The sequence below is a fragment of the Arvicanthis niloticus genome, chromosome 28 (genome assembly GCF_011762505.2).
Source record: "Arvicanthis niloticus isolate mArvNil1 chromosome 28, mArvNil1.pat.X, whole genome shotgun sequence".
NCBI lineage: Eukaryota > Metazoa > Chordata > Mammalia > Rodentia > Muridae > Arvicanthis > Arvicanthis niloticus.
In genome coordinates, this window is record NC_133436.1 from 22,077,062 (window position 1) to 22,101,698 (window position 24,637).

The 24,637-nt window shown below is 41.5% G+C and overlaps 1 protein-coding gene across 1 annotated transcript; it reads right to left on the reverse strand.

The window, feature by feature from the left end:
• Nucleotides 1–1,408: 1,408 nt before the first annotated feature.
• Nucleotides 1,409–24,084, reverse strand: Zc2hc1b (zinc finger C2HC-type containing 1B). The gene is made up of 6 exons (XM_076926515.1): nt 24,057–24,084; nt 18,172–18,233; nt 15,600–15,719; nt 14,611–14,749; nt 4,797–4,936; nt 1,409–1,588 (listed from the first exon to the last, which is right to left on the reverse strand). Exons 1-6 carry the CDS (start codon nt 24,082–24,084, stop codon nt 1,559–1,561), a joined length of 519 nt encoding a protein of 172 aa, XP_076782630.1. The 3' UTR covers nt 1,409–1,558.
• Between the last annotated feature and the right edge of the window lie 553 nt (nt 24,085–24,637).

Here is a 24,637-nt window from a genome sequence, read left to right on the forward strand (position 1 = left end):
ACCTAGCTTCATTCTCAGGCTGGGCAGGAAACAGCCGTGGAGGTAGACGGTTCGGATGTTCTTGCACAACATGATGGATGCGTTTAATACCACTGGGCTATATATTAAAATGGTTAGGATGGTAAATGTATGTAAAAATTGGGAGAAAATGAAAAAAAATTCATAAAAAATACAAACCTTAATATGGCCCAAACAAAACCAAAGAAACAAAACTCTAACTAGTGTCTGTAAGGCTGTGCAGATAGCTTTAAAATATTAACTCTTTTCTTTGCTGTTGTTAGTTGTGTGTGTGTGTGGTATATGTGTATGGCATTTTGTGTGTGGTGTATGTGCCCATTTACATGTGTGGGTGCATGCACCCATGCTGACATGTATATGGAAATCGGGGAATGGTGTCAGGTGTCTCTCTGTCTTATTCCCTTTAAGACAGGGTCTCTTACTGAACCTGAGCTAGACTGGCATCCAGAAAGCTTCAGCAGAATTCAATCACTTTCTCCCACTGCTCCAGGGTTATGTGCCCGGCCACTCCCAGCTTTTTACTGGGAACTAGGACGCTCAAGCGTGCACAGCAAGCTCTCTTACCCACGGAGCCATTTCCCAGGACCCTCTATTCAGTTTTTAATCCCGTGATAAGCTGCTCAAAGTAAACAGCAAAACTTCTTGGTATTACCATTCGGGGCTGAGACTGGCTAGAACCTTCTAAACATGTCTACTGACCAGAAGTGATGCTGTGTGGCTGAGAAATAACACATACTGTTCGAACAGTGCATGCTGGTAAGTGATGTCAAAGCACAGGGGAAGAGTCCTGGGAACAGAGGGAACATGAGAACAGGGCCCGGGAAATGGGGGAGAGGAAAGGGGGAGAAGAAGAGGGAGGCAGAGAGACAAATGCAAATACCATAGGACAATTTGTTCCTTTGTAGGTTGACTTTATAAAATTGCATGTTGGGTATGTCTGTTGTGCAGCTGACTGGGGGTGAAGAGCACAGTGGATATCTAATACAGCCTACTAGTTACCAGCCATGTGCCTTAGAAACGTCATGTGTCCCCTTTGAGCCTCAGTTTCCTTTTCTGTAGGTGGCAAACTACATAGAGGCTCAGCGGGAAGCACAAGGCTAGTATCGTGACATTGGTTACAGTTGCTGCCACGCTGTAGAAGTTACTCGTTTGTACACCCCGACATGTGAATTTTCAATCTCAGTCTTTTCTGTTTTAGCGGACTGGAGAGCAATAGCTGTGGAGTCCTGCTGCTATAATCAAACAGAGCTTCCCATGTGGTCAGAGTGGTGCAATCGGGATAAGAAATATTCCCTCTTGACAAATAAGCTTCAACCTCAAACAAACCCACACATAGTTTTCTGCAGCAGCAGCACGGGATGTCATTTTTGCGTTTATTGACCACCAGAAGATCATCTCGGCAGGGTGGAGGCTCTGCTCCCATGACTTGACTGTGCAAGCACCTGGTGCATGCGCTGGCTTACTTGAGCCATAATGTCATTCTTGGTCTACAGTCCTGCTTTGCTTGCTGCAGGGCACCCACAGCACTCGTAACAGTTGGTTATTTTTTAGGACTTGCTTGGGCCTTACCCTACAGATAGAAAGAGAAACAACATTGTAACCCTGGGTACCAAGCATGAAGTAAACTTGTATTCACCCAACTAGCAGAAGGTGAGAATCATCATGTGGACCCTTTCACTCAGAGGAAGGAGACACATACTCTGCACTTCAGTTAGCCTAGACCCTGGTTTTCTGCTGGTGCTCAAAGGCACAGTTTGGTTTGGAAACATTCATTCTGTAAGCAAGCCCTTGGGGTTATCCAGTCTGGTTATCCTACAAAGTCAGTTGTGTGAGGACAGAATAAATCATTTAATAATGTCAGTAGGGATATAGTTGTAGAATATTTTTTTCTTTACACTTGAAGACGGTTTTGTTTTCTAAAGAGAAGAGAAGAAAACCAGAGATTGACAGGCAGCATATGTTTTAGGCATAGAATTCCAGTATTCCCAGAACCTTGCTAGTCCCACAGAGCAGCTGCAGATTGCACAGATGGAAACAAAACAAAGACAAAGCCTTCTGAGGAGCCCCTCTCAGCCTGCGGTGGCTGTCCCTCCAGGCCTATGGGAAAGACAGCACAAAGATGATCTGATATTGAAGTAAACTTCTCACCACTTGGAGGATTATTGAGATAATACAAGCAGCAGATCTTCTGTCCTTAGCCAGCTAAAATATTAGTATTCTTTTTGTTGTTATTATTATATTGTGTGTAGAGGGTATATGTGTACACGTTCAAGTTGGTGTTAGTGTCTGCCCAAGCACGTGGAGGTCAGAGGAGGATGTGAGGTATTGTTTTTCTATTGTCATCCACCTTATGTTTTGAGACAGGGTCTTTCATTGCACTGGAAGCTGGCTGGCTTGGCTACCTGGCTGTCTTTGCTCCCGATGTTGGGGTTATAGTCATGTGTGGTTATGATTGACTTTTATGTGCTGGCGATTTGAATTCAGGTCCCTTTCTTTCACAGCCAATGTCTCCATTGAGTCAGCTCTCTAGCCTCCAAAGGCTTATTTTTAGAGGCCCATGGTCTCCTCTGGTTAAGGGCATGACAGAGTTTTTAAAGTTGATTCTGTTTGAAATAGAAACACATTCTGTCCCTACCACCAGGAGTCCTGAAAGCCCCAAACAAACCCTCCCTTCTTGTTCTATTTCTGAGTAAGCTTCACTATTAGGCAAGGCCTTAGAGTGGTGGTGTTGGCACTCAGGGAAGCAAACACGGCCATTCAGACAGTGAGCAATGGAATTCAGGAAGAGCAATCTCTGCTCTGTGCTCCCAGTCACCACTAAACTCTGAAAAACAGGGAGAGGAAAGTGGCCAAGTCACTGGTTACACTTGGGATAGCCAGCTGGCCTTTTTCACAAATAAAACCCACTTCTGTTTGCTGGTTCCCTTCACCCTCTTTGGCCCCTAATACTAATACTGACAACTCCATGGAGTGGATAGAGTCATCTGTGATCATGGCAGTTGCTGTTCAGGGTGGAAGAATCGCCAAAGATACAAACTTCTTCTCCACACTTAGGTTGAATTCAAGCCTAAAGCTGCCATAGTCTTTCAAAATTGTGATCTCCAAGACCAGCAAAAAGAAAGGGCTTTTGGAAAGGGAAAGGACAGACAAGGAACCTTCTGGGCCAGCCCCTTACTCCCAACAACTCCTCTAGTTACAAGGGATTAATGTTATTTGCAGGTGAAAGTAAATCTCAAAGCCTCACCTACAAATAATCGACCATACATGACAATGGGAAATGAAGCCCTGGCCACCGACCACCAAGTCCCAGCTGTCTTGACCTTCTACCTTTCCCGAACTCGCTCAGCTTGGAAAACTGTCTCTAACCTGAATTCACCACCTGTCCAGCACACGAGACTCCTCCTTCCCGCGTTCCTTCAGGTTTAGAACACTTCTGACCCAAAGACGTGTCATCAGAGACACTCCAAAGTCAGAAGCATTTTGACCACCAGCATGTCACAAGTTAAACATTTCTGCACATGACCTCACGTGATGTATTTCAGTAGAAATGTGGGACATTCCAGTTTTCAATTTTGTAGTGTGTGTGTTTCTGAAATATTTCTGGTCCCACTCATTCTAAATAAGGGATTTTCAGCCTGTACTATTATCTGCGTCGTACAGATCTCTAATGCCTAGTTTTATCTTAGTGCTACTTTTTCTCAACTTCATTCATTATTCCTCATGCTATTCTCCTATTAGTCCCCTCCCCACAGGAGCCTTATTAGTCTGCCACTGTGTGTCCTTCCTGGTCTTCATCCGTTCATCCCGCACAATGACTGCAAAAAGTCCACTGATGATGCTCTGTTTTCCCCTACTGAGTTCAGATCTAACCTGCCTAGGATGACACATGAAGCTACGAATAGAAAATGCAGTAAATAAGCCAACACTACCAGGTATGGTAGCACGGGTCTTTAATCCCGTACTTGGGAAGCAGAGGCAGGCCGATTTCTGAGTTTGAAGACAGCGGCCTGGTTTACAGAGGAAGTTTCAAGAGCTGCACAGAAAGACACTGTCCAAAAAAAAAAAAAAAAAAAAAAAAAAAAAAGCCAGAAGCTGTGGGAAATGGGTAGAAAGAAGGAGGTGGGGATCACAGCTGCCTCGCTTCCCAGAAATCTTCCTGTTCCTGCTCCCAGGCTCTCAGGCTTGGCTGTTCCCAGATTTCCGAGCATCTGTATGATCAATTCCTTTCATCCTCCAATCTTAACTGGCTTGAACCATAACCCCTCTACATCTGTTGCCTTTGTTGCTTCATCTTGTCAATCCCCATCAGAGACTATGTTTCTGGTTAATGCCTCAGGCCATAAACAAGACATTTTTATGTGTATCTCTTCCCTCCCCTTCACCTCTATACATCAGAACTCAACCCGCTAGGCATCTTCTTGACAACATTGTTCCCACCCAGACCAGTTCCACTGAGTCACAGGTCTTTGCTGGGTGGGTTAGGCTGATAAACACCAGTGGATAAGCCCGGTATTAGCATAATGTCACAGAGACATTCTTTTGATACTGAAGTCTTCATCCTGAGAGGCTTCAAACACTTAAAAATAATTTTTTTTTCCTGCAACACCCAAAGGTGCTCCAAGCCAGAAGTAGACAGCTCCCATGGAGATGAATGATAGTGATCAACTTTCTGATCCTCCGGCTTCTGAGGATGGACAGCTGAGCTCCCTGGCAGATCTTACCTATTTGCCCCAGGCATGCAAAGACACAAAGCCTAAATCAGGAGAAGAGAGATTTACCTGAGTTCTTGATGCCAGTCTGGCTGCCGTTTGGGCTGGGTCAAAGACGCGTCGAGAGGTCTGATTCTTGCAGAAATTAATATGTCGCTGTGCGGCGGTTTCATTAAACCTCCTCATACAGTAAGGGCACTGGATATAATCTGGATGTGAACAGACCAACAAACCATGATTAACACTGCAAAAACAACCGTGGAATGAATGAATGAATGAATGAATGAGGAATGAAATGGATTCATAGGCTGTAAACTACTGCACCACTGAAGAACGAGGTCCCAGACTGTGGTTTGAGACAGCCTAATCCAAAAGGGGGAGCCCAAATAAACACATGGCAGGGGGAAAAAAAAAGCAGTCTCTAGGTATTTATTTCAACTAAGAATATCCCTTTCAAATGTTTGCATACTATATTTTTTAGATAATAGATTAATTATATTTAGGAACTTCAAAATTACAGCTGTGTGTAGGAGCTGACATCACAGCAGGCTAGCTTTAATGGTAAGAATGTTTGTGGATGACCCACAAGAAGCCCATGAATGGTACTAGTTGAGACAGAAGGTTGTTCAGAGTTACAGAGTTACAGAGAGTTAGTATTTAGTTTCAAAATGTGGGTTTGAGGGGATGAGGTTGGCTCCAATATCATAGTCATTAGCAACAAGAATGCATTTTTGCAGTGGCTAGATTTTTTTTTTTCTTCATGTACATGAGGAGGCAGATGCCATACTCGGGAAGGGAAGATATATAAAGAGTAGAAGAAGAGCTGATGGGGGCTAAAAGTTAAAGAACAAACAGGAAAGGCTGGTGGGAAAGTAGCTTTAGAAGTGGCTTCAGTTTCCCAGGCTGCTTCTAGTGATCCTAGCTCACTCATCTGTGGTTCTGTATAGCACCTTGTCAGATTTTCTTTCATGTTTTATTATCAGATATAACTGGCTAGTGAAAGCCATGGGAATCGAGAAAGATCTAAGGTCGACTTGTAACATGGAGATTCTCATAAGCAAAGTTGGGTCTCTGCCTATCTTCTCTAAGCACCCAGGGATTAGGGTCAGCTTTGTTCTTGACTTAGACATCTTTAGGGGATGTGAGTGACGTCAAGAGTTTCTTCCCAGAAAGGGTCTGAGCTGCCTCACCCTTACACTTTAGGATGGAAGTTTACATTATCGAATAGTCAAAATTCCTACACGTACAGCCATGTCTTGAGAGAGAAGTTATTTTATTTTTTTAAGCCCTATTTTAAGCCCCATCGTTAAGCAGTTTCCAGAGTTTTCTATTTGAACGAATTTCTTCCTAAAATGTATAGCCCTCAAATGTAAACATTATAAACATTTAGAGATGACCTAGCAGCACTAATCATTTATTCAGTGCCTGCTATAGGCCACACATTGATTTTTACATGAAGATGCAATGTTTCTGGAGTCAAGGAATATGTATTTGAGTGCAGAAACAAAAAAAAATAAAAATAAAAATTTCACACAGTGATAAATGTTTTTTTTTAAAAAAACCAACCACTGGGCAGCATTTAGAAATAATAACGAGATTAGCTCTAGGGACGGTCTGACTAGTTCTGAGCCCAAGTTCTTCACCTGCTATGAGTATGAACTTGGACAAGTTGCTCAACTTACACAGGCCCCCATCTCCTCGGCACAGCCATATCACCTGTTTCATCAGGGTGTTGTGAAAGTTCATAGATAATCCACACAAGGGCTTGGCACCTCGAGAAGGGTGGGACATAGGAGAATGTTATAAATGCTGGCGCTTGCTGTGTGGAAACGGGTCCAGCAAGCATATGCTTCTTACTCCTAAACAAGAGGGCAACTGCTTAGAAACTAGAATGAGCCAAGACAATTCAGAACTCACTCACTGGGCTGGAGACAAACTATCTAGAAATGGGCATTCAGCATGGTAGCTGTTTCTCGAATTTTCCAGGTGGGAAATGGAGTCTTACAGCAGACCCACTGGTCCTATGAAACCTACTCAGGTCAGTTAAAGACAATGATTTAGCATTGGAGCTGAATTTCATTTGTCCTTCTATTCATTGCTGCCCTTCTGTGCGCTTCTAATTGCATACCACCACGGAGGCAACAAGGTTTGAATATATTTTCCTGCCAACCAGTCTCTTAGATAATGAGGCAATTAATAAGGAAGCACTAGATCGCCTGAGACCCCGGAGGAACAAGAAGCCTGGGTGTGGGAGTACAGTGCAGAGCAGGAGAATGTCCTGTGGCTGAATATTTGAGGGGTGCTGTTAGAATTTACATCAAATCATCTGAACGGGATGTGTCACAGCTACACGCTTTATCCTAGTCTCAAAAAGAACAACTTCTCCCTTTATTAATTGTGAGCTCACAAAACTCACTATGTCCTATTTATTTCTATTGAAAATAAGTTCGAACCCCAGAGTGCTAACTTTTGCACCACTGATGGTGAGTTCAAAAACTGGACCACAAAGGGATTCTGATAGGAAAGGTGGCAGCCAGATCTCCTGTAAGGTAGACGTATTTTCAATGAAAAAATTCCCCTGAGATCCTAAGGCAGCCTATGAGATGCTAAGCGCCACTCAGTATCACAGAAGGATCCCAATCCTACGTATTATTCTATATCTTTGCTCCTATAAAAGGTTCCAATGATATGGAGCTGTGATTCTTTAGCAGACTTGATTAAGCCAGTAAGAACTAGAATAAGTATATACAGGTTATGAAAACTGAGTCCTAGAAATGGAGAATTATCCTGACAAGTAAAAGGAAATTGCTTGCAAACTCATGCATATTAGGTCATATTATATATAAAACTCTCTTTGTATATGCATATAAATTCTCTAGTACATGAGCCTATGAAGTCAGGTTAACATAAAGTCCTCTCATAAAGGACATAATAAAATTGCAATGAAAATATGCCACTCTGAAGTATTGTTTAGTTATTGTTAGTAAAAACTTTAATTTAAAAATTTTGTATTTAAGCATAAACCTTTAAAAAAAAAAAAGAAAATTAATCGAGTGTGTGATGAGTCCTGTGAGGGGAATTTTTTTTTTTTTTAGAAATAATAATAATCCTGCATTTTTAGAATCCATGGGTAGGGAAAGAAAATCACAAAGCCCATCTGACATGGTTTTACTTCATCAAATAACTGAAAGGTAGTCATCAATGTCCAGCTTCTGAGTTTCTGATGTTAAAACGAAGCTGTTTCTCCTAAGAGGTGTGTTTTGTTTTGTGGTGATGGCTCAGACAGCAAAACCTTGTACCTTGCAAGTACAATGAGCTGAGTTTGATGCTCCAAACCCACATAAATGTGTGCGGTGGCGATGGGCTAGTAATCCCAATGTTACTTGTGGGTGTGCAGAAAGGATCCCTGGGGCTCACTGGCTGCAAGTCAAATCTAATGGATGAGCTGCTGGCCAATGAAAGACTATCTCAAAAGAGGTGGTTGCTGGGGAACCAGGGCAACAGATGAGTTTCTTCTCTGCCTTGCATACCCACATGCATGTCCATAAGCACACCAACACAAACACATAGGCACATACAAGGTATGCTTTCCCTGATAGTTTGTTACTAACCTGGTAGCCATAGATCTTTGTATTAAACATATTAAGATGATACATTATTTTAAGCTACATTTTCATTACTATGCAGCAAAATAAAGCAGTTATTAAGATTATTTTCTCGTATAGCAGATGATTTAAGTTCTATGAGGTATTTACTATGTGCTTACACTGTGGTTTGTTTTCAGACTTTTGAAATGAATTCTTTGGAAGATTAATTTACATAATAAATTGCGTTTGTTTTAAGTGGGCAGTCCGGTGCATCTTGACAAATGCATGCATTTGCGTAACCACTCCAATTAAAACGTAGAACATTTGCCCCAATTTTTTTTTCTCATGCCATATTTCAGACACAATTCTCCAAAGGCAGCCCCAGTCAAATGTCAGTTATGTGTTTTCCTGTTGCCATAGACAAGCTTTCCTTGCTCTGTAATTTCGATACTAAAGACTCCATCTTGCTCGTACACAGTGGTTGTGTTGAAGAGATTCATTTATACTTACTTCACAGCAGGACTATGGGATTTCCACAAACGACAGTGGTAGGTGTGAAGAGAAGCCTGTCTCTCCAAACTGAGTGTGCACTGTGGATGGCAGAGCTGGAAAGGTGGAATTGCTCACACCCTTTGGAGCCCAAAAGATCACGAGCACACTCTATATGTTGGGCATGGCAGTTTTACACTTAGACTTGTCTTGCTTGGATCTGATTGTAATTCCACCCTGGTTCTTTTTCCTTGGAATTATAAAGTATGTAACTTATTTGGGGTTTTACAGGAATCCATAGTTGAGAGACTTTGGATACTTTTAGAAGACTGAACTTTGTAAAGTTATATACTATGTTTCATATTGTGACATAAACATGAGATCTTAGAATAAGCAGCAAAGTAAAGATTATGGCTTAATAATAATGTATTCGTGTGTCACATTGACAAGAGTCAATTTTGCTGTTTTTTTTTGTTTGTTTGTTTGGTTTTTTTTTTTTTGTTTTTTTGTTGTTTTTTTTTTGTCAACATGATATAAGGAAGTGGACATCAAGGAAGAGGAGCAGTGAAATTTTGAAAAAAATTGTCTCTCTCAGATCAGCCTAAGGGAAATGTATGGGAGCATTTTATTGATTAATATAGGATTAATATGGGAAGGCGCAGCCCACTGTGGGTGGACCCATCCCTATGTAGTCTGGGATTGTATTTTTAAAAAGCAAGCTGAGTGAGCCACTGGGGATAGGCCAATAAGCAGCATTTCTCTGTTGCAGTTGTTGCTTCTAGCTTCCTGCTTCAGATCTGGCCCTGGCTTCCCTCAGCTATGAAATATAACCTGTAAGATGTAATAATACCCCATCCTTCTCAAGTTTCCTTTCGTCATCTTGTTTATCATGGCAACAGAAAGTAAACCAGAAGATTAAGTAGTGGCATTTCATTGTGGCCTTATTTTGGACAGTGAAAATAATGTCAAGTATTTTTTTTTTCATGCGCCTGCCAGATTGGTGTCATATCTTAATGCTTCTCTTGGCCTTTTATGATCAACTATAAGTGCTCTTTATACAGTCTTAACACGAGCCCACTGAGAGGTGGTGGGGTACAACATTAAGTTAGGTTCTGACTTTGAAGCTTGGGCCTTAACATGGAATCCACTTGCCTAAGTGCTGAGATTCCATGTATGTGTCACCAAGTCCAATTTACCAAGCTCTTTCAGCTTTATTAATCTTTGTTGACTTTACTTAAAGGTTTATTTACTTTTTCTCTAATTTTAGTAGTCATTATATGTAGGTCAATGATTTATTTTGAATTAATTGTTATGTGAAGTATAAGAGTTTTTTTTTTTTTTTCTTTCAAATAGACATCCAAGTTTTCCTAAGAGTATCTGATGATAAGACTACTCTTTCTTCAAATTAATTACCCTGGAACCTTGTCTTGAGGTTACTATGTCTGTGATAAAACACCCTGACCAAAAAGTAAGTTGGGGAGGAAAGGGTTTATCTGGCTTACGATTTCACATCAATGTTCACTATTAAGACAATCAGGGCACAAACTCAAGAGGGTAGGATCTTGGAGGCAGGAGCTGATGCACAGGCCATAGAGGGGTGCTGCTTACTGGCTTGCTCCTCACACCTTCATCAGCCTGCTTTCTCACAGAACCTAGAATTACCAGCTCAGGGGTGGCCCCACTACAGTAACTGGCCCTCCCACACCAATCCCTAATTAAGAAAATGCACTACAAGGCAAGCATAGTGGCCCACAGTTTTAATCCCAGTACTCATGAGACAGAAGTAGGTAAGTTTGAGGACAGCTTAATGACAGCTAAAGCTACATAGTGAGACCCTGTCTCAAGGAAAAACAACCAACAAAAAAACCCTACAAGTTTGCCTATAGCCTAATCTTATGGACGCAGTTTAATCAATTGACATTCCTTTCTCGTCAATGACCTTAGCTTATATTAAGTTTAGCCGGAACACACCTTAAGAGAAACCAACCATGCCTAGGTGTAGTTCGATAGCCAGAGTCCATTTTATATTCAACATCATATTGGTCTTCTAACATCAGATTGCCACAACTGCTGCATTCATCACAAGTCTTGACACCAAGAGAGCCCAAGTCCTCTGTTTTAAGTTTCCCCCTAAACTGGCTTGCCTATTCCAGAGTCTTTCAATTTGCACATGCTTTTGGAGTCAGCTGGTCAACGCCTACTTGGCAAAGAAGAGTTGCAGTTATTTTTATTGGAATTAAATTGAAACCGTAGACAAATGTGGGTAGGGTTGACATCACAACACACTCCTGAGTCTCTTAAGCCATGGAAATGGTAAGTCTTTCTACTAATTCTGGGCCTCTTTAATTCCTCGAAGGAGGAGTACACTGGTTTTTTGTTTTATACTTCTGTACCATATTCTGCCAACTCCATCCACAGTGTTTAAAGTTTTCATGTTACTGTAAATGGTTTTTTAAAAATTTCATATTTAATTGCTTCTGCTTAGTCAACAGAAGTACAGAACGTACTGAATTTGTTCTGATTCTAGCAGCATCCCAGAGTTGTTTGTATTTCCTTCCCAGTGATTGCAGTTTGTGATTCAGAGAGTTCTACTTCCACAGAGCAATCTTCAGGTCAGATATTATATGTGTGTATGTTTTATGATTATCTGTTTATCTTCTTCTTATGGCACTGAGTGCTGTTTCCATCATGTTTAACAGAAGGGGACAAAATGGACATTCTTGGTTTTTTTTTCCCCTGAGCTTAGTAGGAAATTATTCGGTTGGGTTGATAAATAAAGATTTCCCAAAGATCCCCTTTATGGAAAAAATTATTCATTTTCCCATTGCCAAGAGAGTGTCTGCTTTTTTAAACGTGTATAACATTGAGCTCTGTCAATCATTTTTACTCCCTGGATATAATCAAATGCTTTTCAAAATCTTATTATTATGATAAATTGCATTTAAATTTTTTCCTTGCATTTAATTTGGGTTTAGTTTGCTCTTATTTAAACTTTAAAAGCAGAACTTTATCAGCAGATAAGCAAATCCCCTATAAGTTGGATGTTTCTGTTATCATCCTCTTAAAATATTTTCCAATTCAATGTGCAATTTGTTCTTAGATTCATGGGCTATTTAGAAATCACTTGCTATTTTCAAATACCTGGACATTTTCCAGCTATGTTTTTTTCATTAACTTCTAATTTAATTTTATTGTGGTCAGAAGGAGAATACATTGGGTATGATTTCAATCCTTTCAAGATTCCTGAAGCCTGCATACAATACTCCCCTGAATATAGCAATCCTTGTGTACTTGAAAGCAGTGTGTATTCTGCTATGCCTGTGTGTCCTCTGGCAGTTATCGATGTGAGGGAGGTCAGATTGGCTGATACTGCTGCTTGGGTTTTCTGCAGCTCTACTGATTTTCCTGTGGGTCAGTCTATTAGTTCTTATGGTATGAACGACAAAGCATCTGAATATAATAGAAGTGTGAATTTCTCTCCTTCCAATTTAGCTGGGTTTTGCTTCACATTCTTGGGAGCATTAAGTACATGCACGTAGGTCTTCTTAATGAGCATGTCTTAATGAGTCACTGTCCCTGTTAACACTTGCCCTGAAGTTTGCTTTGCCTGGTCGTAAGCAGATATGCTAGTTCTATGATAATGGCTTGCATCTTTCCCCATGCTTGTAGTTTTTGTTCTTAAAGTATATTTCTTGTGAGAAAAGCACACTGTTGGCCCTTGGTTTATTACCCAGCTTGACAGTGTCTGTCTTTCATCTGGAATAGTAAACCATTTATATGCAATTGTTCAACCCAGGTCTTGCTAAGTATCTCTGCTCCACTTTTTCATAACTGACACAGTCTTGCTAGGTGTGGTGTTTGATTACGCTTGGCCCATGGGATGTGGCACTATTAGGAGATGTGGCCTTGTTGGAGTAGATGTGGCACTTGTGGAGGAAGTGCATCACTGTGGGGGTGGGCTTTGAGGTACTATGCTCAAGCCCTGCCCAGTGTGAAAGAGAGCCTGTTTCTAGCTGCCCGCAGTTCCTCAGCCACAGTGTGAATGATGTGCCCCTTCTGACTGTCTTCAGATCAAAATGTAGAACTCTCAGCTCCTTCTCCAGCACCATGTCTGCCTGCTCTCTGCCCTGCTGCCCACCGTGATAATAATGGATTGGACCCCTGAAACAGGAAGCCAGCCTCAATTAATTATTTTTTTTTCTTGGTTTCTCGAGACAGGGTTTCTCTATGTAGTCCTGGCTGTCCTGGAACTCACTTTGTAGACCAGGCTGGCCTCGAACTCAAAAATCCGCCTGCCTCTGCCTCCCAAGTGTTGGGATTAAAGGCGTGCACCACCACTGCCCGGCTCAATTAAATGTTTTATGTATAAGAGTTGGCTTGGTCATGGTGTCTCTTTGCAGCAATGGAAACCCTAACTAAGACACTGAGTATGCCTCAATATTTTTGAATGGTCCTGTAGCAACCTGCAATGTATTTTCACATGATATTATTACATCTATTCTTATGTAAAAGCTTAAAACCGTATCCATTTTCCTCATTCAACTTTGTGCCATTGTTTTCTGCATCTTGCTTCACATGTTGAAATCCTACCAAGAATGTCATTATTTTTGCTTGAAACAGTGACATAAAAACTCAGGTGGCACTGTACTCAATGGAGACAAGATGAGAACACCCACTTTTGCTTCCTATATTTAACAAATGCTGAAAGTACTAGACAGAATTTAGGCCTACAAGGGAAATAGCAAGAGAGAGGAGATGTTTATATGTATATATGTTTACAGATGACATATATACAGAATGCTAATGATTTCACAGAAGCCCTGCTAGAGCTAATGAATAAATGTAGCAAAGTTTCAGTATACATACTTGATATACCAAAACTCAGCTGCATTTTTATATGCAAACAATGAATAATGAATAAAGCTAAAACGTCCATTTTCTATAAAGCCAAAAAGAATAAAGACACAAGAAAATTTAAATGAGAAAGCAAAAGATGTATACATAGAAAAACGGTAAAGAAAACATAGATAAATAAAAAGCCATTTTTGTGTGTGTGTGTGGGTCCATGTACTGGAAAACAATATTGTTAAAATGATAACATTAACCAAAGTCACCTAAGGTTTAGAAATTCCCTGTTAAAATTCTAAAGTAGTGTTCAAAGAGTTATTTGTTTATTTTGTACGTGTGTGTGTTAATATAACCCAATATAACACAGAGAGAGACAGACAGACAGAAACAGAGAGACAGTCAGAGACGGAGATAGAGACACAAAGAAAAACGGAGGGACAGAGACAGAAACAGAGAGACAGAGGCAGATAGCACAGACAGACAGACAGTGACAGAGGCAGTACTGTCAGCAGTTCTTAGACTTCAGAAAGCATGTAATTACTGATTGTCCCATTCTTTCCTCTTTCTTATAGATCTGAAACCTTCCAAACAGCGAGCTGTGAAACCACTTTAACTATACAACTTCGAATGCTTTGCTTTATGAGACTAGCACTTGTGAACAAGGGTCTGTAGGTTGCTGACTGTTCGAGCCAGTGTAGCACTGTGTACAATTTTGTTCCTCAGGCACAGTGCAAATGATGTGCCTTTTAGGTCTGTACTGACCCTACCCAGAGTGATGATGTCTCATGGGGGCGCAGACAGGAGGGAATATATATGAGCTCTGTGGACTGCAAGAAAGACGTAAAGTGTGCTGTATATTTTTTACTTGCATAATGGATAGACTTACCTTGAGTTCACTATCACTGCCGTTCACTGTCACTGTTACTAAAAGTCAAAAGGCAACCCAAATGCCCACACACCTGGGTTAATGGTTGGAGGGGGTGGAGGTGGGAGGGGCTTGCCCTCCTTCATGGCTAGAGTGCATTGTTTTGCTGATCGGATCGTATTGATGAAATCTTCATGCTGCTGTCTCCAGTTAGATTTCCTCACAGGCTGAACCTGTAAAAAAAACAAAACCAAAGCAACCTCTCCTACTACATATGGATCAACTGAGGGTTTTGTTGTTGTTTTTGAATGACTGGGGTTTTGAATTTATATCAAGTAGGAATGTGAAATTTGTAAAGAAAGAAAAAAAATTTTCCTCCAAAGAAACGTTTTAAAAAGTTGGAAACTACAGTGGCAACATTTGCCAGTTACAACAACGACAAAAACCATCAAACAAAAATCAGAGACATGACGAGACCATAAAACTTCAGAGAAAGATAGTTCCAAGATTAAATGTGGCCTTCTTAAAACTTTGTTTGAAAAATTACATTTTGATTGACTTATTTTTGTGTGTGGCTATGTATATACCTCAGCACATGTGGAATATCAGAAGACAACCTTCAGGGGTCAGCTCTCTTCTTCTACCCTGTGGTTTCTTGGGGACTCAGGGTAGCAGGCATCTTTCTTACTAGTTTGGGTGCACACTTGCAATCTCACTCCTGAGGAAGTTGAGGCAGGAGGATCATGAACTCCAAGCTAGTTGGGCTCTGTAGTCAGCTCATGGCCAACCTTAGCTATCTAGTGAAACCTTATCTCAGAGAGGGGAAAAATGAACTTACTTCCCAGGCCCCTTTCTAGACGGAAAGGCATTCTAATGAAAATGTAAACAGGATTCTTTTTACTACATCTGGAAAGTATCTACAATTTATTTGGAAATCTAAGTAAGATTATACAGAAAACAGTAAAAGTGGATTATATTGAAATGCTGTTACACTGTCTTATCAAGCAAAAATGAAAACAGCAAGTCAAGAAACCAGCTTAAATGTACTTCCTATAATGAGAAGTAAAGAAATTGTTGGCATACCTTGGACTGAGGAGATTTACTCACAGTGGGAATGTCAGTTCCCTGTAATCTTTGCTTTAAGGAGTTGAAGGGTTTGCGTTTTTTGTTGAATACTTTTTTACATATTGGTCCATGTCTTTCCTGGACAAGAAAGGGTAAGGATTTGATTTGGAAAACGTCCGGTCAGCAAGTTTTAATGGCTACATACTTGGCCCCCAGGACACTGACTGGCCAGTGTCTGCAGAACCTAGTCTATTCTCTGACTCTAGACCACAGTGGAACAAGTCTGTCAGTTCTCCCCAGCCATGTCAGACAGTTCAATACTGTATTTAGGGAGAGACAAAAGGTGCTTTACAGGTTTCTGTATTTGTGGAAACTTCCAGAGGTGAGGTCTAAACTGGAAATGCTGCTGGAGGTTTCTCTTTTGGAACTAGGGAAGCACAGAGGGTAGCGATGTGAGCCCAAGGCAGCCTGGGAAACATAAAGAGATCCTGTCTCAAAAACAGAACAGCAAAACACACGAGTTCTCACTGGGAGGATTTTTGGTCACCGGTAATGTACCCTGTCATGGGACTGAGGCACTAGGCCCCTTTCTTCTAATTTCCTTCTGCTGATTGCCTATGAATGGAGAAGTTTTGCGTCTTTTATGTTTTTAGTGTGACAAACGCAAGACCAAAGCAATGGGGCTAACTGCTAGTGAAACGGCACCTCTGAAACTGAGACCAAAGGAATCTTTTCTATTTATAATGTGACTATCTCATGTATTTTATTGTAGGCAGAAAGTTAACACACTAGCTAAAGAGTTTTACTTTAAATTTGATTTTACACCTCAAACTCTAATATGTAGGCTATAATGTTCTTTCTTTTAAAGATTCAACATTTCTAACAAAAAAAAAACCCAAACAAACAAACAGAAAACAACAACAACAACAACAACAAAACCACATAGATTTCTGCTTGGTATCCCCTTCATAAAGTTATGGTATGGTCCTCTGAATAAGAAATGTCCCCCATAGATTAATGTATTTGAATACTTGATCTTTTGGAGACATTGTGTGAGGATGCCATGGAAACTTTAGGAGTTGGGGCCCTGCAGAAAGTCCATTACCAAGACCGGTCCGTTTCCTGTTCATTTAGTCTGCTTCCTCTGTGTTGATAAAATGTGATTACCAGCTTCCTGCTCCTGTTGCTGTACCCTCCCTACCATACCATGTCTTTTGGCCGTGATGGTCTCTATCTGTCTGGAGCCATTAGCCAAAGAAAACCTTTTCTTCCTTAAATTGCGTTTGGTCCGAGTATTTCAGTTCATCACAGCGACAGAAGGTGAACGGATGCAGCTGTTTACTGTGCCTTTAGGACGTAATATACACCTTTGCCCTCTTCCACAGCAGCTACCATTTGCGAAGTTGATTTGTTTCAATCCCCCAAATGCAGGTTCTAGCAAAACCTGTGTTTCTGCAAGTCATCCATGTCAAACTACAAGAGCGGTTATCAGATCTCCTGATCAAGTGTTCTGTACAGCCTACAGCCAGGCTTAACAGTGAGACCCAGGAGTATGTAAAGTATACTTGACATTTACAGATCCCTAGCCAAAGGCCCCGCCTAGGTCTCAGGATGCAGCTAGGGTGCAGCTCCTAGCTAGCAAGGGTAAGAGTGTGCTGGAAGATACTGGTAGACACTGGACTGCAACAGGCCTGGATGAGCTGCAGCTCCAACACAGATTATCCGGAGGAACAGATTATTTCTAAATTTCTCAGAAAAACAATACCCACAACCTCATTTTAAAGGTCCCGTATCTTTTAAACCCTAAATCCTGCAACTTCAATATACCATTCCCATGATCTAAAACAGCCAAATAATCACATTATCATCTTAAGAGTTTTTTTTTTTTTTTTAATTCATCTTTCTTGGTCACTTCTTTACAATATTAGGGTGTACCATCTGTTTGAAGCCCCTCCCATCCATCATGTTTGAAATAATCCAAATTTTTATTCAACCTTTAAAAGCCAGGGAACTTGACATGCAGTTACTTTGTATCTGGAAAATTAGATCTTGGAGCAGGCTTGGATCCATGCATTAATTGTACAAATGGTAAAAAAAAAAAAAAAAAACCTCCTTGAAATCAGAGTTCCGTGTACGTGGCAAGGCAGAAAACAGCAAGGTTACAGGACTTGTCAGAATTAGTGACAAATTTGCAGCCATGAGCCAAGTTTCCAGATGCCTGAAATTCAATGCTCATTCCTCTCGACCAGCTAATTTCCCTGGTGTTTTGGCCTTGAAATTTGAATTTTTGATGCTTAAAGAAAAGGCGGAGGAGCCAAAATCTCTCAAGGGATAATTGTCTGTGCCAAGACCATTCCATCTGCCATGCTTTCAGGGAGGCTGTGGTTAATAGGGTCACTTTTGAATGTGGCATTATCAGCCTGCCTCAGTGTCCTCCCAGCCTAGCAAGCCATAGGCTATGAACCTCTCTCCTCCAAAACGACCCCCCCCCCCCACATCTGTCTTTAATTTTGGCACCGTTGCCTCCTCACTGACTTGACAGTTCATTTAACTCCAACGAAACACATCTACAAAACGTCTTTATGTTTACCAGAACATCTGCTGCAAAGCATCTCCCACAGACTTCACAGGGAAATAACTTCTGATTGCCATCTGCAGGAGATTCAAGAGCACATTATGTTAAGTTTCACGGAACTGCTTGGCTGAGGAGAGACGAGTGACTGCAGGTGACCTCAGTCGTCTGACAGCCCCACAGTTGTCCATCCCCACCACCTGCTTCCTCCTCCTCTTTTGCAATCCCACAAATTCTCTTTTCCTAATATAAACATCTCACCTAACCAAACGAGTAAATGACACAAACTCAAGGCAAGCAGGGTGTAATTATTCACTTTCGTAGGTAAATGAGGTGCTGAGAGCTGTGCATTAGACATAAAGACAGAGTTAATATATTAGCATACAGTCACAAATTATCTGATGGAAACGTCGCTTTGGGATTCTGCTTAGGCTGAAAGATGGGCTGTCAGTGATGTCTCAAGGAAAACTGGTCCGGGTGTTCTCTAGACAAAGGAAACTGCTCTATAAGGGGTCAGAGAGGTGGCTCAGTGGGTATTGCTGCTTGCTCTGCAAGTATGAGCAACTGAGTGTGGATTAACAGCACTCAGGTAAATGCTGGCACGCTGGTGCACATATGAATGCAACTCCAGCACTGGAGGAGTTAGATAGGCAGATCCTGGGCTCTCACCGAGCAGCTAGCCTTAGCTAATCAGTGAGATCCAGCTTCAAGTGAGAGAGCCTGTCTCAAAAAAAGTAACATGAAGAACAATTAAGAAAGACATTTGACTCCCCACCACAGGCGTGCACAAACGCACATGCAAACACACCGCGCGCACACACATGCATACATGCAATCACATACTTTAGAAATAAGGAACAATCAAGTACTGCTTGGAAGATACAAGTCAAACAAAAAAATTGAATTTTTAACAGAGGACTAAAAAGTCTTGCAAGCAATAATTAAATATTCTGAAAAGAACTTATACATGGGTCCAACATAGACACATGGCAGCAAATGGGAAGATATGTCACTGAATTAGAAGGCAAATTATTTTAAAAGAAGTTAGAGAAAACCAAAACATTACGGACACCAAAGATTTCCCATCTTAGCACCTATTTTTGCTTTGTGGGAATTTGTGTATATAGAGATTTATTTACTCTTTTTCAGTTTTAAGTCTAAGCCTAGGGGTTTCATATTGGAATGAAAATATTGCTTTTACTCTACAGACAAAGGGAGCCACCAGAGACACGCAGGTCCTCAAGGGATCCTACACAGAGCTGTGGAGGACTCAGTGACATACTTGACATTGGACAGGGGTCTGTTAATGGGATGGAGACTTAAACAAGGAAGGAGAAAAATGCATTGCAGACTCTCCAACATGACTAGAGTTTTTGGGGGTTGAGGATGGGGAAGAGAGAGAACCCTGAATGTTTGGGGACAATGTAAAGTTTACAGGCAGAAGGCCTGAGGAGACTGTGGGGCTGTGGCTAGAACTAGGAAGTTGGGAGAAAAAAAAAATCCATCTTAGGAAGAAAAATGACCCCACTCTTGGAAATCCTGAGTTTAACCAAGCTGTCCAGCCAGCAGGATGGAAAGGAGGGAGGCCAGGGTGAGGGGCACAGATGTAGGTTTTGGGGAATGAGGTAAAGCAGGACACCGCCAGGGAAGTCGTGGAAAAAACAGTGGAGAGAGGATCCTTAGGGAAACTTCCACTTAAGGCCAAGAACATGATGGTGACAAGCCAGGAGAAGCAGAGCACAGGGCCATGGAAGCCAACGGGGAACCAAGTGAAAAAAAGGGAGGTCTGCTTAACAGGAAGCAGATGGCAGGCTGTACAGACGTTGTTGATTTAAACGATTTCTTCACAGGTCTGTTAATTGGTGTGGTGTTCTCAGCATAGGTCACAGAAATACTCTCTCTCCTGTCTGTTTGGCTGTCAGCAAAACAAGTGTCTTAAAAATAAGATCTTCAGCAGTGGCCCCCCATCACCACCACTCCCCACAGTCTTGCTAATAAATACTATTTGATTTTTAAAACTCATTTTTCTCCAACCACACTGAAGGTAATGGTTTTACTCATGTTATAGTCATATTGATTTGATTCTCTCTTTTTCTTGATGTCTTTTCTACGTTATTTCATGGGCTCTTCACAGTAACCTCGAGAGACAGGGCTGGTGTCATTTCAACAGAGAAAATGGAGGCTGAAAGCTAAGTGACTTCTCAGTCCACAGATTACAAGTGGTAACCTTGAGATTTGAACCAAGTCTCGACAAGGATTAAGACAAAAAGTTTCAACTGTAGTCTTATGGTATCCCCGCTAATCTGCAAACTTCCAGAATACCAAAGATCTTTGGTTTAAATAAGTGGGTTTTAGTGAATTCAAGGAATTTAAAATAACAGATATGATCCAATTAAAAACTTAGATATAGAGGAGCCACTCGGTTCTGAACGACTTTCGCTCTGAAAGCTTGCCAATGAGGACTGGAGAGGAAAGCTGCTTTAACAGCTGAATCCCACATAACGGTCAAGGTCTATAGTGTCAGCCACTCTGTACTGATTCAAACATAAGATTTGACTGCTATAACCTTAAAGGAACACTTTAAAATAAGCAAAACACCCTTCACTGGGCAAAAGGTGTACCCATTCCTCGGAACACCACACAACAACAGAAGGGAGTACCATAGATCCATGCAACAGCCTAAAAGGATCTCAATGCTCAATGAAATAAAGCTAAGTTACATGCTACATGACTCCATTTGTAGAACATCCTAAACGTCAAAATGAGAGAGACGGAAGACACTAGATTCTTAAGCTGAAGGAATGGTTGGTGTGTGAGGAGGTTGGATATGAGATGGAAGGAGAACAACTCCCTTTGTGTGGATGACAGAGCTAAAACCACACTCTAGTGACGACACTAACTGGTTTGGAGGTTGTAGTATAGCAGTTCAACTAGAAACTTGGAGGAAAGCCGGGTTAAGGGTGAGAGGGATCTCTTGGCCAAGACTGCATCAGTGTTAATGGAACACTCCCATAGCCACTAATTCGTACCTATTGTTGTTTTCACACATCTGCAGTTGTGCAGTGGTGAGGACACATGACCAGGAAAGCATACTATGTGGCCCTTCACAGATACGGGTTGCTGACTGATGAATGAGATTTAATTTAACATACCTATTAAAAATAATGCACGAAGCTGGGTACAACGGCCCAGCTCATGTTTGTAACATCCACATTTAGGAGGCAAGAGTCCAACTTTAACCTGGCCTATAGAAACTCAAAGAGCATAAGCAGCTTAGTGTGGTACACAGCTTTAACCCCAGCACTGAAGAGGCAGAGGAAGGAGTTCAAAACTACCCTGGCTTACAGAGCAAGTTCCAGGACAGCCAGGAATACACAGAGAAATCTGTCTAGAAAAATAACACTAAACAACAACAACAAACAAACAAACCAAAACAACAACAACAAAACCTCAAAACCCAGAAACCAGCCAACCAACCAGAAAGACTTGTGATTGTGATTATCACGTCGGTAGACTTTATTTACTTACAAAAGCAAACACACAGTAACTACATTTGAATGGCAAGAATAAAATCGATAAGCATTTGTTAGGTTCCTGCATTTTCTTTCCTCCTTTCCTTCTTTCTGTCTTTACAAACATGCTATCACTATTTTAAAAATCAGAGCCACTTCAGTCTAGTGCTTTAGTTCTGCGGTGACACAACTCAGATACAGAAATACAAGCCAAGCACGAAGCTTGTAAGCAAGAATCCTCAAATGCCCAGTGATGGCTTCCAGGAGTCACTCAGCACCTTACTCGCTGACATCTGCACACAGGTGCACACACTCTGGAAGCTGAAGTCAGACCAAAGACCTGTTTAGGTCAGCTCTAAGACATCTCAACTAAGAGCTGCAAATGCTGCCTTCACAGAGGTAGGTTTATGTGAGCTTCTAGTTGTTCAAAGAGGAGGAAGCTGTGTTTAGGGGTATCATAAACGGTTTAAAGGAGAAGGGCTACAAATTAGTGTGATAGGCCGGGCAGTTTAGAAACGAGTAGGGGGAAAGACAAATTAGAATCGAGCCAGAGGCCACTTGCTTCTGTTCTGTTATTTGCACAACAGGCATGTGTTTGCATATTACAGATTTCACCACCAGTTTCACAACTAACTTCCAAAGCACTGGAATCTTCATCTGCCCTCTAACTAGGTCAAACAGGCATACTAAGGAATCCCTTGTCAACACATAAAAACACAAACAACACTGAATATGTGGTCAGGGGTTGGGGATCTGAGCTGCTCTCAATTGATGGGAGGCCATGACATCACAATGCAGGTTATGGATACTACCATAGCTAGACAGTGCACCTAGATTGCATGTACAAATGGGACCAGCAGCGAAGACACACACAATTCTAATACTACCAATGTATCCAATAAGAAAGCTTTGAAATCAATCCAGGAGAATGCTCAAAGAAGACGAAAATGTAGTAAGCAGAGCCAGTGGCATGGCTCAGTGTGTAAAAGTGCTTTCTCAGCGCTGGAGAGATGTGTCAGACTATTGGTTGCTCTTCCAGATGACCCAGGTTCAATTCCCAGCACCCACATGGCAGCTCACAAGTGTCTGTAACTCCCATTCCAGGGATTTTGACATCCTCACACAGGCATACATGCAGGCAAAACACTAATGCACATAAATACAAAGAAAAAAAAAATGCTTACTATAAGAGATCCACAACCCAAGTTCAATTCCCAGCACCCATGTAAAGGCTGGAGAAAATCAACTCCACAAAGCTATCTTTTGACTTCCTCGTGCACTGTGGCACCTGCATCTATGCATCCAATAGCGATAAATAAAAAATAAAAAATTTCAGGATGCCGGCTTGGGATTCTTTCTCCTTGTGAACCTTTGTGACTCTATCACTGTACAACCTCAAGTTTAAGCCATCCTTTTCTCAAGTGTCTTAGCCTGGACACATTCATTCATATGCCACATAGACTATTTACCAAATTCCAGCTGCTAGCCCAGGCAGGAGGGTCAGGTGGTAAAGCAAGTTTTACCCTCTGACTTTCCTCTAGTCAGAGGAGCCCGAGAAACTGGTTGTCTTGTGTGTCAGTGCTGCAGAGAACCCAAACGTAGGGGAGGAGGAGGCACTAGGGAGGCGGGCATGCTTTTTAGACATATACTCTTGAAGAATGTAAGGTGACAAGTGAGCCGACCTCTCTGAAGACTTCAGGGGACAGGTATACCCAGATCCCCCTCGAAGGCTGTGCTTAGCACAGCGACAGCATCAGCACATATCTGTCCCCAGTCAAGGACTTCCTGAAGGCAAAACCCCTCTTATCTCCATGAGCGCCTATTGTTCAGCGCAGAGCTCATGTGTTTGGTTTTCAGCAGTTTCTAGAAGACTGAAAACCGAGTATTTGAGTGTGTGTAGGGAGAACAAAACATTAGGAAATTCATTCAAGTCACTATAAAAGTGTTCTCCACAATAGAATTGCCATCGTTAGGCTAAATGACTTGGTCTCCAGAGCTGTTAAGTTTCTACAGACTTGGGTTCAGCTGCATTCTCTTATTTGCAGTGACATCTGTGCCCAGGAGTCTCGATGCTATGGAGAATCCTCTTTTGAGACGGTCAACGTGACAATGAGCTATTCATTTAGGAATTATTTTCACAGTATTCATATAAAACCCCAACTAACTCTGCCTCTGCAGATTGGCATTAAAAGACACTTCCTTAATGACAAACTCTATGCAGTTTTATTTTTGTTGTTAAGGGTTTACATACTAGAATTCAGCTATTACTGCTCAAAACTCTAAGAGAAATACAATTATTTAGATTTAAATGAATAAAACTTAGAACAAGATAACACCGATCAGCTTTGGAAAAGACATACTAAACTAACAGATGGCACCAAGCATCCTCACCTGCCACAACCAGCTGTGCCTCAGCCATTCAGTCCCTCACTCTGACCAACAGAGTCCACACTGGTCAGGGGCAAATGAGCAAAGGCCAGTTAGAAGTCACAGTTTACCAAATAATGGATATTATGATGTAGTCATTGCCTAAACCTTGAATCAGTCTGTAGATGTAAAAACAAGAACATCTCATCAAAACCTGGAAACTTTTGAGTGTGTATTGTAATAAACAATGGATGGTTCCAAACATTAGACAGTCTTGGAAAGAGCAACTTTCTAGGTTACAGTGAAGTAAGTAGTCTTGATTGCCCCAGTTCTGCTGTTCCTAAGCCCCAAAGGGACAAAGCCATCTGCTCTCAGGACAGGAAATCCCAACCATGAGCCACAGAGCTCATCTCCAGTCCTTGTGAAAGGGTCGTTTTGTGTACACGGAAATCAGCTTCTTACCCGTGGAATCTTGTCAGGAACACTCTTCTCACCGCTGAGAATAAACCCAGCATTTCAAAACTGAGCTTAAGCAGATCACTTCTCTACAGACGGCAAATTAAACCATGTAATTCCCAGGAAGGCGTGGAGAGGTCTCAGAGAAA

What these genes read in the sequence shown, in the direction of transcription:
- Zc2hc1b (XM_076926515.1), bottom strand. Translation starts at nt 24,084, where the DNA reads ATGGCTGAGGCACAGCTGGTTGTGGCAG. An exon ending in GCTTTGCAGCAGATGTTCTG is followed by an intron (nt 15,720 to 18,171) that starts GTAAACATAAAG and finishes TTTCTTGTCCAG; the next exon opens with GAAAGACATGGACCAATATG. An exon ending in GTAAATCTCCTCAGTCCAAG is followed by an intron (nt 14,750 to 15,599) that starts GTATGCCAACAA and finishes TTTTTTTTACAG; the next exon opens with GTTCAGCCTGTGAGGAAATC.